We start from the raw sequence: 17,568 nt of genomic DNA, 5'->3' as shown, positions 1-17,568 counted from the left end.
CCTTACTTTTTTACCAAACTTTTCAAACAACTCTCGTCATTTAAGATTACAAATTAAATTTTATAAATAAATGTTTTGAACAAAAAAAAAAACGCTCATTAAATTTTTATATCAATTTTTAATGAGCATTTTTTGTTAACTGTTTATAAAATTTAATTCAGTATTCTTCTGTTGAATATTCAGTGCTTTGCCACATCACTACTACTACTTTTTACCTTGTTCAACAGTTAGCTAAGACACTTGCCCCCACTTTATTGGCAACAGCTCTACTTTTATATGAAAAAAAAAAAAAAATTGTTCATTTCATGTCACTCACTAGTTAAAAATCCATCCTTAAAAATGCAGACATAACGGTTAGTTTCAATATCATGTCTTTATTTGCTAATGTTCTTCTAATAGACGCTCTTGATTTAATAAAGTTCATTTCCTCCTGATATCCTTGAATTATTAATTAGCATGTATGCAGGTTACTCTCTCCCCCACACCCCTTTAGCTAACTTTTACATGGAAAACTTTAAAAAAAAAACGTACTACAGCTATACACAAGTCCTTAGTGTGATTATGTAATTATTATTGTACATGCAACTCAATGGAGTCCAAAGACTTATTGCAGGAGACCCAAACTATCCACACAAAATATCATACCTCTCCTTGAACTCATTAACAGATAAAGCACTTACTACTGCATCTGGCAACTAATCACCTATTTTTACCTTGATTCTGCTCCTCCATATACCACTTTTTTAATATCTGTCTAGCAACCACACTCTTATCCACTTAACCAGTATAATATCCATCCCCATTTGTTCTAATTTGCATAACAGTTTCATGTGATATTCTGTCAAATGCCTTTGCAAAATCCTGCAGAATCATCATGTAACCATTTCCTTTATCCAACATAACCGTTACTGTATTACAAAAAGATAGTAAATTACTAAGGAATGACTGACCCTACACAAACCCATGTTGCCAGTCATACAGTATCATATTTTTATCCACCCATTCTTGAATTCTCTTTCTGACTAATTTTTCCACCATGCCTGAGATAATGATTGCTCTATAATTTGCTACTGGATTCTTAGAAGCTCATTTATGGATGGGAATTATTTTGCTCTCTTTCCACTCCCTTGGTACTCTACCAGAGCTGATATCCCCCATCTAACCCTGCAATGGTATTTAAATTATTCTGCAATATCCTAAGAACCTCTTTTCTTTCATGCTTACATGGTGATCAGAATACATCGTGAAAATTATGGAAACAACTACCGTGTTAGAGTAAAACTTTAGTTTAATATAAACCAAAATAAACACTCAACGTTTCGACCTTCACATTAAGGTTATCATCTGGAGTATACACATAGATACAAAGTAAAAAGCTACACTACAATCTACATGGGATGCTAAAGTTACTGATCAACCATTAAAACTATTGACCTGACCTCTGGTGAAAAAAAAACCTTACTACATCAAAGCTAGAGTCCTGTTATTATTATTATCTATTAGGTTACAAAATTAAATTAAGCTGGAGAGTAACATGTTCACATAGAAAAATAATAAATTACTTATATAAGTATACAAATAAATTGCAACAAACTGGTATGGATATTGGCCAATAAAAGCTGAAAAATTGCTTATAGTCCTAAAGTCAAGATTTGCTGGAAAACAAAGTGAGCTGAATGTGTGCCATCCAAATTCTTGGGATTTTTATGTCACCATTATTGTTAAGATTAGGGTGGTTAATCAAAATGTCACAGGCTTCTTTAAAATTCTGTTCATACCAAGTTTTTGTATGATGTAATACAAAATACAAAAACTTGGATTTCTTAATCTTGTTAAGTCTTCTACTTCTTCCCAGATATTTTAGAATAGTTTAAATCCACTGTTTATGCTAGTTATTATTTTTATAACAATGGAAAAAGTATAAACAAATAAGCGATACTTCTTTCCTTATTAGTCAGTTTATATGTTGAACATGAAAAATACTGAATAAAGTGCCTTGACTCCACTTAACTTCCCCCCCACCCTTATCCCCTAAGTTCTCCATCCAATGTACAAAAGCAGTCTAAAACAGACTCATTCAACATACATTCCATGGCTCCATTAAAAACTCCAGCTTTTCACTCAGCTTATACTTCAGCACAATAACAACTGTAAAATCATATCCAAAGTAGACTTTGTAAGGACCAAATACGTTAAGCTTTCCTCCTGCTTTAGTGATAGTCAACCCTTTTGGTTTCTTACCACACCTGTTAAGCAAAAAAAAAAATTTTAACACCACTCTATCTCATTTTTATGATGCATTGGTAACATCTAAAGATAAGGCAAACATCTTAGCATCAATTTTTTTACCCTAAATCAGTTAAGATTACCAAGTCAAATATTTTACCATCTTTCATCCTGAAGGATATCAGAAAAATCCCAAATAGCCTTGATAAGTCTCCCAGTCTAGATGGTATCCTTCCATCTAGACTGGGAGACTTATCACCAGCTGTGGTAAAAACTTCCACTCCTGAATCGACAATCATTTTTTTTGTTGCCTATATAAGCTGTCATGCTCATCTGACATCTATCCCCAGAGCACTGAACAGCAAGCCTTATTTCAGTGGGCCCCCCAAAAAAGGGAGATAAAAGTTAGCCCTCAAACTATCACATCCCATTGCCTTTGCATTAACATTTTCAAAAGTAATGGAAGTAATTAATGGCAGTTTCTTTACTATCTATGAAAATGTGAGAAGAGTGACTGATACAGATAATAGAGTTAACAAGTATTTAGGGTGCAGGTTTACACTGATGCTGCACTTTAATGGAATAACTTAGAGCACAAAGAGAAATAATTAAACAACAGGTTTAATGGATTTCAATATTTTCAAAACTTCTTGTCCAGTAGTTATAATGCCAAAAAAATCTACAAATTATCCGTCCCTTGCACCGCCTCACATCCCTCTCAACATAAAAGACTACAGTAATTATTATAATTACAGCTATTTTGCCTGCTTCAGTTTAGGAGTACCCCTGTTTAAATGTCATTGGCTATTTACTCATGGATTCTTAGGGCATTATGAGTGTAGATGTACTAAAAAGTATATGTAGCCTAAGAAATAGAAAATTGCACATACCTTTTTCTGGGTGTTGTGGCTTTTCCTCAGTCTGCGATGTCGAAAACTGCAGAGTGTGTGTGTGGGGGGGGGTAGGCAGTTTGGTAGAATAAGTTAGAAAAACCCGGGTTTTTCTAACTTATTCTACCAAACTGCCTACCCCCCCCCACACACACACTCTGCAGTTTTCGACATCGCAGACTGAGGAAAAGCCACAACACCCAGAAAAAGGTATGTGCAATTTTCTATTTCTTAGGCTACATATACTTTTTAGTACATCTACACTCATAATGCCCTAAGAATCCATGAGTAAATAGCCAATGACATTTAAACAGGGGTACTCCTAAACTGAAGCAGGCAAAATAGCTGTAATTATAATAGTTTATAAAGAGGACTAACATGGGAGTTTTCCCAGAAATAATATACAGACTACAGTAATGTTATTACTATTCTTTATATCCATGGCACTTCAGAAAAAATAGCCAGAACTTTGAAGAAATATAATTTCTGCACTGCTTTCAAACCTCATTTGAAGTTGGCTTCCCTTTGCTCTTTCCTAAGGATCTGCTTCCTCTCCTCTCTATTCCAGCTGTTTACAAGGCTCCTTGTTCTTCCAAATTATCATATTATGGTCAGACTGAGAAATCTGCTAACATCTGCAAAAAATACATCCACTGCCACAACTATGGTCAATCAGGTGTAACAGACCATGCACTGGATACCTTACACAGAATCAGGTGGAAGAAAACCATCCATTGCAGCAAATATAAACTTGAAAGACTCTTTATAAAATCTGCAACATACTTAAACCAACCTGATCTTAATAAATATGGTTATATTAAACCTCCCAAAACTTGGGAAACTAATTCTTAGGCCTCCCACCCAACATCACCCATAAGATATGCCCTGCATAGGACTTTAGTCAGGGCCGTATTCAGGGGTGTGCAAACTGTGCGGTGGCACAGGGCCCCGCAAAGCGCAAAAAATTGAAAAAAGAAATCAATTAAGTTTTTTTAATTATTATATAAATTAATACATGTATATAATTTTACAACCAATTATTGTTGTTATAGTAAGCAAAATAAGATCGTAGCACTGGAGCGGTAGTATTTGAAACTACTCTAAGATATATAACAATATCATACAACATAGTGTTAAATAGGGAAAGTGCATTTTAAAAGAGGTGTTTTTAATCATTTTAAGGAGTTTTTTATTTTAGTTTATGATTTTATGAACAAGTAAGCATATACACGTACTGTCATGGTAATTTTTTTATGTGATTACTTGCCAAACCTTAAAAAATCTATTTTGTAAACTGGTTTTAGGTTATCCGACACAAGAATTTTTCTTCAATAGCAGTTTTCAATCTATATTAGATTTATTTATTTTCTAATATTATCTATTTTAGATATATTTTATTTATCAAGTAAGTAATTTTGTTTTAATTTATTAACTTATTTTATAATTAAATCTATTGTAATAAATTCTAGAGTATGACTAGTCGTGAGAGAGATTATTATGGAAGAAAATACCCAAATGGGCATGAAAAACGAAAGCGAAAACAAGAAAAGGAAGTGGCTGAGGAACGTCAAAGAAATTCACTGTTTAAATTTATGAAGTTGAACTCATATTTGTTCAGATATATCAGTTGATAACAGAAGTTCTGAAATAACTACAAACAGTTCTTCGGCTTCAATATTAATTAATAATGAGAGTTCTGAAATACTCAAAGGAAGCGGACAACATGACGTGTTTTGGTCAAACAATGAGTATTGAAGATCCTAAAACTGAGACACCAGAGGAAGGTGAACTATTTACTATTGATGATTCAGCAAAATGGCCCAAAATTTTGAACAACGCAACACTAACATAAATTGTACAACATGGTCCACCGTCTCCTCCGACTGAAAATGATTTTCCAAATGATGACAACAAGAGGTTTCCACAGCTCACAATGTTAGGACAATCGCAAACAGAGAGAAGCAAAACAGAAGATGGCTTGTATATTCAAACTCTTCCAACTCTATTTTTTGTTTTTGTTGCAAATTATTTTCTTCTGATGATAATTTTTAATCTAAGAATGGCTTCTCTGACTGGCGACATGTAAGTGAAAGATTAAAGTCGCACGAACGAAATCCAGTGCACATGAAATTCATGTATTCATGGACACAAATGGAATGTAATTTAAAAAAATCACAACACAATTGATCAGGCAAATCAAAATGTCATCAAATTTGAAGCAGAAAGGTTAAGAAATATTTTAAGACGAATAGTAGCAGCAATTCTTTATTTATCTGAACATAATTTAGCTTTTAGAGGTAATTTTGATACTTTGTACACAGCCCATAATGGTAATTTTTTTGGAATCATAGAACTAATTGCAGAATTTGATCCACTTTTAAAAGATCCATTCAATGCGATGTTTTGAAAAAAAAATTATAGGTAAGAAACAAAATTCGCATCTATCACCCATTATGCAAAATGAATTAACTGTTCATATGGGAACCAAAATTCAACAAAATATTGTAAATATGATACAACAGGCAAAGTACTATTCAATAATTCTCGATTGTACTCCTGATGTTAGTCATCAGGACCAAATTTCAGTAATTTTTAAATTTTTATATATATTTGAAGCAGATATTGAAATTCATGAACACTTTTTGACGTTTTTAACAACTAATGACACTACTGGTAAAGGTATATATGAAAATATAAAATCACTTTTGAATAAATTAAATCTTAAATTGTCAGATTGTAGAGGACAAGGGTATGATAACAGAGCGAATATGAAAGGAGTATATAAGGGAGTCCGTGCTTACATTTCAAATGAAAACGAAAAGGCATTTAATACTCCTTGCACCTGTCATAATTTAAATTTGATTTTAGAGGATGTCACATCAATTATAGCAATAATTTTTTTTAATGTTAAACAAAAAATATATACATTATTTGCTGCCTCAACTTCATGTTGGGATATATTAAAGAAATTAGTTAAACAATTAACTCCAAAACCATTATGTGATACAAGATAGGAATATAGAAAGAATCAGTTAGAGCTGGACGTTTTCAAATTCCAGAATTTTTAAATGCACTAAAAGAATTATTTAAAACTGTATCAGATAATACTATCAAAGTAGAAGTGGTTTCAATATATAAACAAATAGATTCATTTGAGTTTATACTAAGCCTTGTAATTTGGTATCAGCTTTTGTCAAAATTTAATTTAGTGAGTACAGTATTACAAAATGCAAAAATTTCCATAGACGTAGCAACTAAGCATATTAGAGAGTTAGCGCAGTACTTTGACGAGCAGAGAATATCAGGATTTGATAGCTGTTTTGAGATTGCTAAAGACCTCTCAAATCTATTAGAAATAGAAATTAAATTTAAAGAAAGTTCAGTACGTTGAAGAAAAGTATTTTTTGATTATGAAACGCCTGATGAATCACACATAGGTGATAAAGATAATTTTAGGATAAATTTCTTTTTTGTAATTTTAGATACTGCTCTACAATCTGTCAAAAAAATATTTGAATTGTATGAAATTCACGAAAAATCATTTGGATTTCTTGATAATATGAAATTAATAAGAAAAATGACAGAAAATTAATTAAAATTTTTTTGCAAACAGCTGTATCAAAAATTAAATAAAGATACTGATGAATCTGAATTTTACAATGAATTAATTATTTTTAGAAATATTGTTCCAGAAGATGCATCCATTAATATTTTCAAATTTATAATTGCAAATAATTTGTCGGATATTTATCCAAATATTACTATGACATTTAAAATATTATTGACTAGTCCAGTTACGGTCGCATCAGCAGAAAGGTCATTTTCCAAATTAAAATTAATAAAAACCTATTTGCGATCTTCTATGTCTCAAGAACATTTGTTGTCCCTGGAAATAATATCTATAGAGCATGAAATTGCAAAAAAATTGAATTTTGATAGCGTTAGAAATGATTTTATTGATAAGAGCATTAGGTTAAATAAAATTTAATATATTAAGATTTCTTTTAAATCTTATAAGTTGTTATACATATATTTCATTCTTTATAATAAAAATGGATTTTTTTTCATATTTTTATATTATTATTTATATTATTAAATAAATCATTGTTCTGGCGTATTTATATGATAATGTGTACTTACATAATAAAAGAATATATTGTTAAATTGTGAATGAAACTATGTTGTGTAATTTATTTTTTTTCATTCACATTTAACATTGCTTATTATGTATTAATCATAATTTGTATAAAGATTATTTATTGTTCCTTAATTAAGAATTACTATTTAAATATTTATTCTAAACTTTATCTACTATTAATTTATTAAATAATAATATGTGTAGAAATTTATGATAACTAAAATATATATGTAAAGTAACGAAAAGTGTATTATAAATAATTGTATACGTAATGAAAGAGCGCTGATTAAGTAGCTCAAATATTCTGTTTATTCTTATTTGTGAAAATTTAACGTTATGTAATCACTTATGTAAGAGTAGAGCGTTGTGTTACATTAGCGAAATGTTTACGTTCATGCGTTGTCATGAGACGCATGAAATAAACAAGCACGAGTCGAAAACAGCGTGACCTTCGGACTGAAAGGAGAGGAAAGATATTATAGAGAAGATTATTAATTAGAGAGAAGAGAGGAAGTTTTTGCGGAGCGGGAAGGAAGGTAGGATATAAGCAAAAGAAGTGGAAGAAAATTATAAGTTCTCTAGGGCAGAAATTCATGAGAATAGTGTTTAGAAGTGAGCCAAAACATAGTGAATCATATACTTAGCTGCAAGTGAAGTCAGCTGTGTTGTAAAGGAAAATTAATGCCGTATCCGGATAAATAAAGAACTGGACATTCAATGAAAAATTCTGATTAGTTCCAGTTAGTCTAGGATCACGTCTTAATACTATGTTGCCCTGAGAAGAATTATATTGAATTAACTAGTTTGAGAAAAGTAAACAAGGAAAGATATCAGTGCCTTATTGATGTGTTTTTTTTTTTAGTAGTGAAGCGCAATTAATAGTTCAGTTAAATCGTTGGAGAATTTTTATTAATGTGTTCCGCTAACGTAAATAAGTTAATTCATAAGTGTGCTCACAATTAATTGATGTATTGAAGATTGTATCTGGTAAGAGTAGTCATATTTGCTTGTTTATTCTACCATTAACATATCTTCGAAGTTCAAGGTCCGAAATAAGATTGCTTGGAATATTGTCTACCTTGATTAGTGTTTCCTGTGAATTTAAATATTAAGTACAGCTGGTGGATATGTGGAGACTGTTTAAATAAGAAGTTTCGTTTTACTAATTTGAGTTAAGAAAGCTTGTGATTTTGAAACTGTGAATTGTATGTGAAAGTTTAGAACATTGAATTGGCATGAGTGACTTAGCAAGATGTATTAAGTTGATTGTATTGTTTCATTTTAAAGCAGAATTCTTGTATTTGTTATATATATCATATATTAAATGTTTTATTTTGTTAATCTAAATATTGTGTTTGCCTGAACTCCCTTTTATTGCACCGTTCATAAAAAATTCGAATCTTGCGGGTGCCCCAAGTAGAATAGTAAATAATTCGGCCTAATGAGAAGACTGCTAACTTAATTAAGAATTGATCCTACTATTTTATATAGACTAATCTAAAAATAGGGTGGCGCAGTATAATTATAAATTTCTCTACTTTTGGATCGGTGATCAATTTGCGATTAAGTGTTATATTGATAAGAGTGACTTGAACCAAGATGGCGGATTTAGAACATAACATGAAAATAGAACATCACGACAATATCATGTACATACATTTATTTTTTAACTAATTTTTTTCCCTTTACTTAAATTGATGCTAAAGAGCATACTTGTTTATTTATGTGCATAAATATTTTTCATATTTGATTTAATTAACAAGATATTCTTCCATTTAAAATTTTCATAAATGTTACTAACTTTCAGGAGCTCCGCTTTTCCATTTCGCACAGGGCCCTGCAAAATGTAGAAATGCCTGACTTTAGTCTTTATTTATTCTATCTAATTTCTTCCACTTATATTTTTTTCTTGTGGTTTTGTGTGTGTTTTATTACAATTTTAACTTGTATTCAAAACATTGAAATTGATTTAACTTGTTTAATTATTTCTCATTGTGATGCAAGTTATTCCATTCAAGTGCAACATGAACATAGTAGATTTGTTTAATGATCACTTTATTCAGGAATTTCACTCTGGAAATGTAAGTTTTGTTACTACTAGAGGGATGGAGAGGGTTCAAGGTTTCAAAGTGCATGAAAAGACTGTGTTTCAAATACTATATATTGTGGATGTCAATTAAGCAATGAGACCGGATAGGATTTCACTACGTGTTTTGAGAGGAGAGAGAGAGAACTGGCAGTTTCTCTGACTTGGCTTTTCGATGAGAGTCTAGCTATGGGAAAATGTCCATGGACTGGAAGAAGGGTAAAATAGTGCCACTGCATTAAAAGTGATGTTAGAATGGAAGTGTCAAACTACAGACCACTTTAAATTTCTTCTGTAAAGATTTTGGAGAAAGAAATTAGTGAAAATTCGTACACAGCATTAGGCTGATTGGCTGAAAATTATCTGCGAGGATCGGTATGAATTTGTTAAGGGACACCTTTGTTTTAGCAATCTGATTGCCTTTTATAATAAAGTAAAAGGAGCAGCTGATGACCCCTCCCCGTAGATACCTCGTGGCAGAGGAGACCACTTGATCATAGTAGTGACCCTTTTTATTCCTCTTTTTCTTTGCTTTTCTTCCCATATTCTTCACTATAGGGAATATTCTGGTTTTTGTGCCTGTCTACAATTGGATAACCTAGTGGTATCTTTGGAAGTTTTTCCCACTTGGTTAGACTATAATAAATTTAGTTTAATCCTTTATCCAAGTATAAGCAAACAAAGTTTGCGCCTCAAGTATCTTCAGGACTGAGGCAACTCGTGGTAAAGATGGACCAAGCTCTCATCACTCCTTGTCACAGTATCTCCCATAATGCAAAACACATCTCCTTGCAGACATGTATAATGTTATGCATTAATGGAAGGGCCATTACCCAGACCGGTTTTGACCTTTATTGAGGTCTTGTCAGTGGGAGCCATACCCAGAAGTGGTGATACTAAGGCAGAAGCAATGGAGAAGTCACATTTACCTATACGAGTTGCCAAAAGGTGTACCACCTTATTATTAAATTACTCTGGATTTAGAGAAGGATGTTGGAAGTTTTTTCCCACTTGACTAGACTATAATAAATTTCGTTTAATCCTTTGTCTAAGTGTAAGTAAACAAAGTTTGACCTTGAAGAATCTTCAGGACTGAGGCAACTCATGGTAAAAGGTGGACCAAGCTCTCATCACTCCTTGTCTCAGTATCTCCCATAATGCAAAGCACATCTTCTTGCGGACATGTATAATACTATGCATTAAGGGAAGGGCCACTACCCAGACCGGTTTCGACCTTTATTGAGGTCTCATTAGTGGGTGCAAGACCCAGAAGTGGTGATACTAAGGCAGAAGCAATGGAGAAGTCATATTTACCTATACAGTTTGCGCCTGAAGTATCTTCAGTCCTGGAGATACTTCAGATGCAAATTTTGTTTGCTTACACTTGGATAAAGGATTAAACTAAATTTATTATAGTCTAACCAAGTGGGAAAAAACTTCCAACATCCTTCTCTAAATCCAGAGTAATTTAATAATAAGGTGGTACACCATTCAAATTAAGTGGATATTGAATACCACATTATTTCTTAGCCAAATAAGAAACTCAAAGATAGGAAATCTAATCTAAGAGTTTTATGCCGAATATAGAAAACTATAAAGTTCGTCGAGTCCAAACTAAGTCATATTTACCTATACGAGTTGGCAACTCGTATAGGTAAATATGACTTCTCCATTGCTTCTGCCTTAGTATCACCACTTCTGGATCTGGCTCCCACTGAGGAGACCTCAACAAAGGTCAAAACAGGTTGGAAACTTGGTTTCCATAAAGTTTTAACTGAAGCTCGGCTGTTGCTGTCACCCAGGTCCTGGGTGGTGGGGGGGGGGGATATGAGTGATAAGCAGAGTAAGTATCCATAAGAAGTTATTAGATGCTCAGTGTTATTTTTATTAATACATGGAATAATAACCTCCAAGGAGTCCAAAGACTCATCGAGGGAGGGCATCTACTATACAGCTATCCATTTCCACCACTCGCCACCAACTATGCCTCTACATCTACACCATCTATTGGCTGCCGCCACCACCACCACCACTAGTATTTTCACAGACAATCACAAACATCCATGCCCATGGAATTCGAACCCACAGCCTTTTTATTATTATTTATTATTATACCCTCCACAGGGTCAGAAGACTCATCTTGGGAGGTTCATTCAACTGACAATCATATAGAGTCTTAAAATCCTTAACACTCCTTCAATTAACAACACATTCTGGTAATGAATGATATAATCACGTAATCACAAGAAAGATATTTATTTAACCAAATATTTCGGTCTGGAAATAGCAGACCATCGTCAGTGGTATTACAAGAACAGTTTAAAAAATACAAGCTAGAATACTAACAATAGATCGTTAAAATTAGAACACGCTGCGTGATGTTATATCACTAAGTATGAAACGGAATATTTTGAAGTAGAAACATGATTGAATTTGCTATTAAAAAAAAATTAATTAATGAGTAATCTTGATTAGACTTTCCCAGATTTTTGATATAGATATAGTCATTACGATTCAGGTTAGGGCGATGGAGCAAGGCCTCCACGCTTTCCTTGAACAAATGTTCGAACCTATAACGGGATCTATGTAAGAGGCGAGTCCTGGACCAAAGGATGCTGTGGTCAGTTTCAATCCCGTGTTCAATTCAGTCCAGGACTCGCCTCTTACATAGATCCCGTTATAGGTTCGAACGTTTCTTCAAGGAAAGCGTGGAGGCCTTGCTCCATCGCCCCAACCTGAATCGTAATGACTGTATATCTATATCAAAAATCTGGGAAAGTCTAATCAAGATTACTCATTAATTAATTTTTTTTTTTTAATAGCAAATTCAATCATGTTTCTACTTCAAAATATTCCGTTTCATACTTAGTGATATAACATCACGTGGCGTGTTCTAATTTTAACGATCTATTGTTAGTATTCTAGCTTGTATTTTTTAAACTGTTCTTGTAATACCACTGATGATGGTCTGCTATTTCCAGACCGAAATATTTGGTTAAATAAATATCTTTCTTGTGATTACATGATTATATCATTCAGTCTTATGTTGCAAGTATCCTTGAAACAACACATTCTGGTAATGCATTCCATTCACTGACAATTCTCCATGTAAAAATTCTGCTCCCTCATACACAATATACATCTGAACAATACCCTGCTGGTAGTGTTCAGAGAGCCAATCTCTGATCTAGCTGACCAATATACTATCTATTCCCAAGCTCTGCAGCTTGTACACCAACTTATCATGTGGTAATCTATCAAATGCTTTTGCAAACTAAGAATATCACTGTCTATGATTCTATTATTTTATAAATTTTTACTTTATCATTTCCTGGTATATACTTTCAAAAGGATATACTAGATATTATGCTATCCAACATAATATTTCATTACTGGTCTTCTTTTAGCAATTTCTTCCAAATTAGACAATTATCTGCCAAGTTTCTGATTTCATCAGCTCTTGCTTTTGCAAATTGAAAGCTCTCCTAACTATATGAAGAAAGTTTATTTTTCACTTGGTTGGAGTATAATAAATTTGGTTTAATCCTTTATCCAAGTGTGAGCAAACAAAGTTTGCACCTGAAAGTATCTTCAAGACTGGGGTAAGGTGGTACAACACCAGGACAACTCGTTTCAAAGGTGTAGCAAGCTACCAACACTCCTGTCTCAGTATCTCCTATAATGCAAAACACATCTCCTTGCAGATATGTCTAATATTATGCATTAAGGGAAGGGCCACTACCCAGACTAGTTTCGACCTTTATTGAGGTCTCTTCAGTGGGAGCCTGTTTTGCATTATAGGAGATACTGAGACAGGAGTGTTGGTAGCTTGCTACACCTTTGCAACGAGTTGTCCTGGTGTTGTACCACCTTACCCCAGTCCTGAAGATACTTTCAGGTGCAAACTTTGTTTGCTCACACTTGGATAAAGGATTAAACCAAATTTATTATATCTCCTAACTATATGAATATGCATTTTTCTGCTTTTATTTCAAGCATCTGTTTTGCTAATCTTTCATATCCCATTCAGTTTAAATGATCTACTGGCTTAAACCAGTCCTACTTACACATTCTTGAATATAAGCAAGGCCAAACTCTTTTTTAGATAACCTCCTTTTCAACTACCCAACTGGCCTTGAATAAATGCAAAAACAGCTGAGTTCCATGGAAAGAGCTGTATCAGAATAATAGACTTGCTCTGAGTTAGTGTTTTAAGGATATCATACTGTTGGTTGGGCTGGATGATTGTTTATGTATGTACTTTGTGGTTGGGAGGGCCTTTCTATAAATAGAAGACAACAAACCATTTTAAAGATAAGCGTGTCAACAACCTGCAGTTTGTGTGCATGCATTGATGATGCATTTGTTATTCAGCCACACAGCTGAGACACATCAGATAAGCTTTAATGCCCTTAATCACTGTTTACTGTTTCCATATATTTTAGTCAACAGACTCTCAGATCTTTTATGTAATCTACAAAAAAAAAAAAAAAAAAAAAAATCCGGACACACTTGAATGTTAACATTCAAATACTTGAATGTTAATTCATACCATGATCCTTCACAAAAATATTTGCTTAATGCAAATAACACAAAACTTAGGCCATTTACTCCAATGATAAATTCCAAAAAGAATTAAAATACATCTTAAGTATATTCACTATTTAATAGATACAGTCTTGCTTGCATGTAATTTTGTATTGTGTGCTTTTGTGATCACACTATGATTGTTTTAACATTCATAATGCCTCGGTAACTAGTGGAAAAATATTGGTAAGTAGATCTTTTACCTGTTGTGATAAGTCATGAAACTATCAAAGAAATAAAGTACCTGAGAAAGAAAGGTTATATCAACTTTGTCTTTTTATCTTTAGCGTGTAATAAGAAGCTCATCTACGGAACAGTGATCATATTCATACATGGCAAAATTATCAATTTTGATTTGTCTTTATACACACAGTGAATAAATTATTTAGAAGAGGTATCTTGATAGTTCATTTTCTTTAATAAACTTCAAGGGCAAAAGTAAGAGCTTGGCCAACAGTATTTATTAATGATGAGCTGAAAGTTTTTCTCTTGGTTATATTATAAATTAAACATACCAAAAAATTATATTCTTGGTTCCATCCTTTTATCCATGTAAGAAAACAAAGTTTGTGCATTACGTAACTTCATGACTGGGCTACTTATATATAGAGGCTAATGACTTCACATCAATTGCCTTAGTATCCCATAATGCAAGGTACATATCCTTATAGACATGTATAATGCTACGCAAAGTCATTAGTCTCTATATACAAGTAGCCCAGTCATGAAGTTACTTCATGTGCAAACTTTGTTTCTTATACTTGAATAAAGGATGGAATCAAGAATATAAATTCTTGGCATCTTTAACTTAATGATGACTGTTTTTTATAAAAGAATTTCATTTTTTTTTTTTTTTTGATTTTATCATCTACTAAGATAATTCTACTAATACAAGATATACTAGTGACACTTTTGAACTTTATTCTAGGATATGAATCCACTGCCCTTCACTTACCACACTGTTACTTGTTACCAGTGGTTAAATTCTAAACGAATAAGTTCCGGGATCCTATACAAAATAGCTAATTGTATTTAGCTTTGAATGCTATCCGGGGAAGCTCCAAACCTCTCCCTTTCATCACACATTCGTAATCAGACGCTGTTGATATTCACTTTATATACACATTCAAAACTGTAAACAGTTGTTGAATAATAACACAATAATGTAGGCATAATTACCATAAAGGAAGAAAAGTCACAAAATAGAAAAATGTTCCTACAAAATAACCAATTGTATTTACCTTTGAATGTGATCCACCGGTCGAGAGTCCAGCAAGTCAGCAAATATTTCTTTTCGTTCAGCGTATTAATATTATCACATTGCAACTGATGGGAATTCTGAGTTTCTGTGGATTACAGATCTCTTTCTCTTCAGAAACTACACACAAACTGTCATTACAAACTCATTTTGTATTATCACTGTCATCCAAGCTATTTTTCCATTTAAAGAAGGTACCAATGTACTTTCTTTAAACCTTCAAATATCCATAGTTGAAATACCATATTTACTTAAATATAACTCACCCTCGCATATAACTCGCACCCCTAATTATATTTTTCAAAAAAAGAAATTAAAAAGTTTCGCATATACCTCGCACATGAAAAAAAGCTTAAATACGTTCAAGTCAGGCGATAATAAATCAGGCGATACTTTACAAGTACTAAACAAGAAAAACAAGTTCAGTGAATAAGGTATGCGCAGTCTATGTAATATATTTCTCAAATAGTGGTGCAATTAGAGACAGCTGGAATAAAAACGGCACTAACTAATGAATCATATGTCCTCCTCATACAGAAACTATGACGTATAGACTCAAGCAAAACCATATATTGCACCGGCAAACACAGTATCTAACTAAAAACTATTGTTATTAATTAAATGTGTGCGAGTTCGCTCTCCACAAGGCAGCAATAAAATTCAACCGAACATGTTAAAATTCGTAAACGTGTTAAAACTAAGAAATATATATATATATATATATATATAGTGAATGTTGTTATGGCAGTTTCACATATGGAATTCAGTTGAAGAGAGTTAGCATTTCAACTCAATTGTCAGCTATGCTTTTATCTTTCGGTCGTGTAATCTTTTGTTAATACTGCATCAATCATATGCACGTCTTAATAACCTGATATTGCTGTCTGTTTCGCATTAGGCTTAATTATCGTAAAGGGAGAAAAGTCACAGAACAGAAAAATGTTCCGGGTCCAGTGCATAAAAAAAGCCCAATCGTGGAGAGCCCCGGCTGAATTTAACCACTGCTTACTGTTACTCTATATACTAATATATCAGAGAATCTTTGAATAGCTATTTCTTCAGTTCAGAATTAGACTTCTTAAAATAATTAAATTAGCCTGTACAAAAATAAGTTTCTATGCAAAATGCATGTATTTTACATAGAAAGGAAAATTCAACAAACAAATCAATCTCACTGGAACAGATTGATGGCTGTATCATTATGAGTTTAATCATATATCATACTACTTAAACGTGGGAATGATCGGAAGGTTAATGAATATACCTGTCTAGCTTTTTCAAGGCGTTGACAGAAAAGCATAAAAATACTAGTAAATACAAATTGAAAGGAACATAAAAACGCTGTAAACAATCTAGTAGTTAAGGTTACATGTTCGCTAGACAGAGACTGAGAGGACTTATTATTCTTATTCATTATCACGCATGCGTGTTTGTTGTAAATGCATAATGTGATTACTAGCTAGCTGTAGTTCAGATGGATTTAGAGAGAAGATCAGGTTTTACCCTGATTTCTGTTGAGGTTTCTGTCAGTTATTAACACTATTCTGGCTTCCTTGAATAAACGATGTCTGTAGTTGTTATCCAAATATGGCATGGAGCTGTTTTGCCACTCTATCGTGTGGTTAGACATATAGAAATGATGTGCTAAGCTGGAAGAAATACTTCTGTGGTTTACATCACCAACATGTTCTTTTTGTCTGATGTCCAAACTCCGTGAAGTTTGTCCGATGTAGGCAAGACCACAACAGAAGTATTTCTTCTGGCTTAGCACATCATTTCTGTACATCTAACCACACGATAGAGTGGCAAAACAGCTCCATGCCATATTTGGATGACGAATACAGACATCGTTTATTCAAGGAAGCCACAATAGTGTTAATAACTGGCAGAAACCTCAACAGAAATCAGGGTACTATTCTGAACAGTTCGTGGAAAAACCTGATCCTCTCTCTCTAAATCCATTTGAACTACAGCTAGCCAGTAATCACATTACGCGTTTACAACAAACACGCATGAGTGATAACGAATAAGAACAATAAGTGCTCTCAGTTTCTGTCACGCGAACATGTAGCCTTAGCTACTAGATTGTTTACGACGTTTTTATGTTCCTTGCAATTTGCATTTACTAGAATTTTTATGCTTTTACGGCAATGCCTTGAAAAAGCTAGATAGTTTGCTAGCGAAACTGGTAGGCAAAGAATGTAAGATGTTTGTACGCATTACAATATGGTCAGTATTAAAACAATAAATTTGTATGTTTAATTTTCAAACGACAAACATGTTTAACTTAAATATATTGATGATGTTTTCTCAATTTGGCTTCATGGCCTAGATACATTAGACATTATTTCTTTACCTTAACAGTCGAACATTCAAGAATCCA

The 17,568-nt window shown here is 33.0% G+C and overlaps 1 protein-coding gene across 7 annotated transcripts in view; it reads right to left on the bottom strand.

Moving 5' to 3' along the window:
• The window catches only part of LOC150095252 (uncharacterized), a 542,725-nt gene that overhangs the window by 373,329 nt on the left and 151,828 nt on the right, over positions 1 to 17,568 (bottom strand). For 6 of the 7 annotated variants that reach the window (XM_090410531.1, XM_090410526.1, XM_090410530.1 and 3 more), the window contains one exon: positions 9,056 to 9,091. The exons of the other annotated variant lie outside the window; for it this stretch is intronic. In XM_090410531.1, coding sequence (XP_090266657.1) covers positions 9,056 to 9,091 — 36 coding nt within the window. The remainder of the gene's footprint in view (positions 1 to 9,055; positions 9,092 to 17,568) is intronic. 7 annotated transcript variants of the gene reach the window in all.

The sequence above is a fragment of the Typopeltis vanoorti genome, chromosome 20 (genome assembly GCF_054136105.1).
Source record: "Typopeltis vanoorti isolate ZY-2024b chromosome 20, IOZ_Tvanoo_1.0, whole genome shotgun sequence".
Taxonomy (NCBI): domain Eukaryota; kingdom Metazoa; phylum Arthropoda; class Arachnida; order Uropygi; family Thelyphonidae; genus Typopeltis; species Typopeltis vanoorti.
This window is presented reverse-complemented; position numbering and strand designations above follow the sequence as displayed.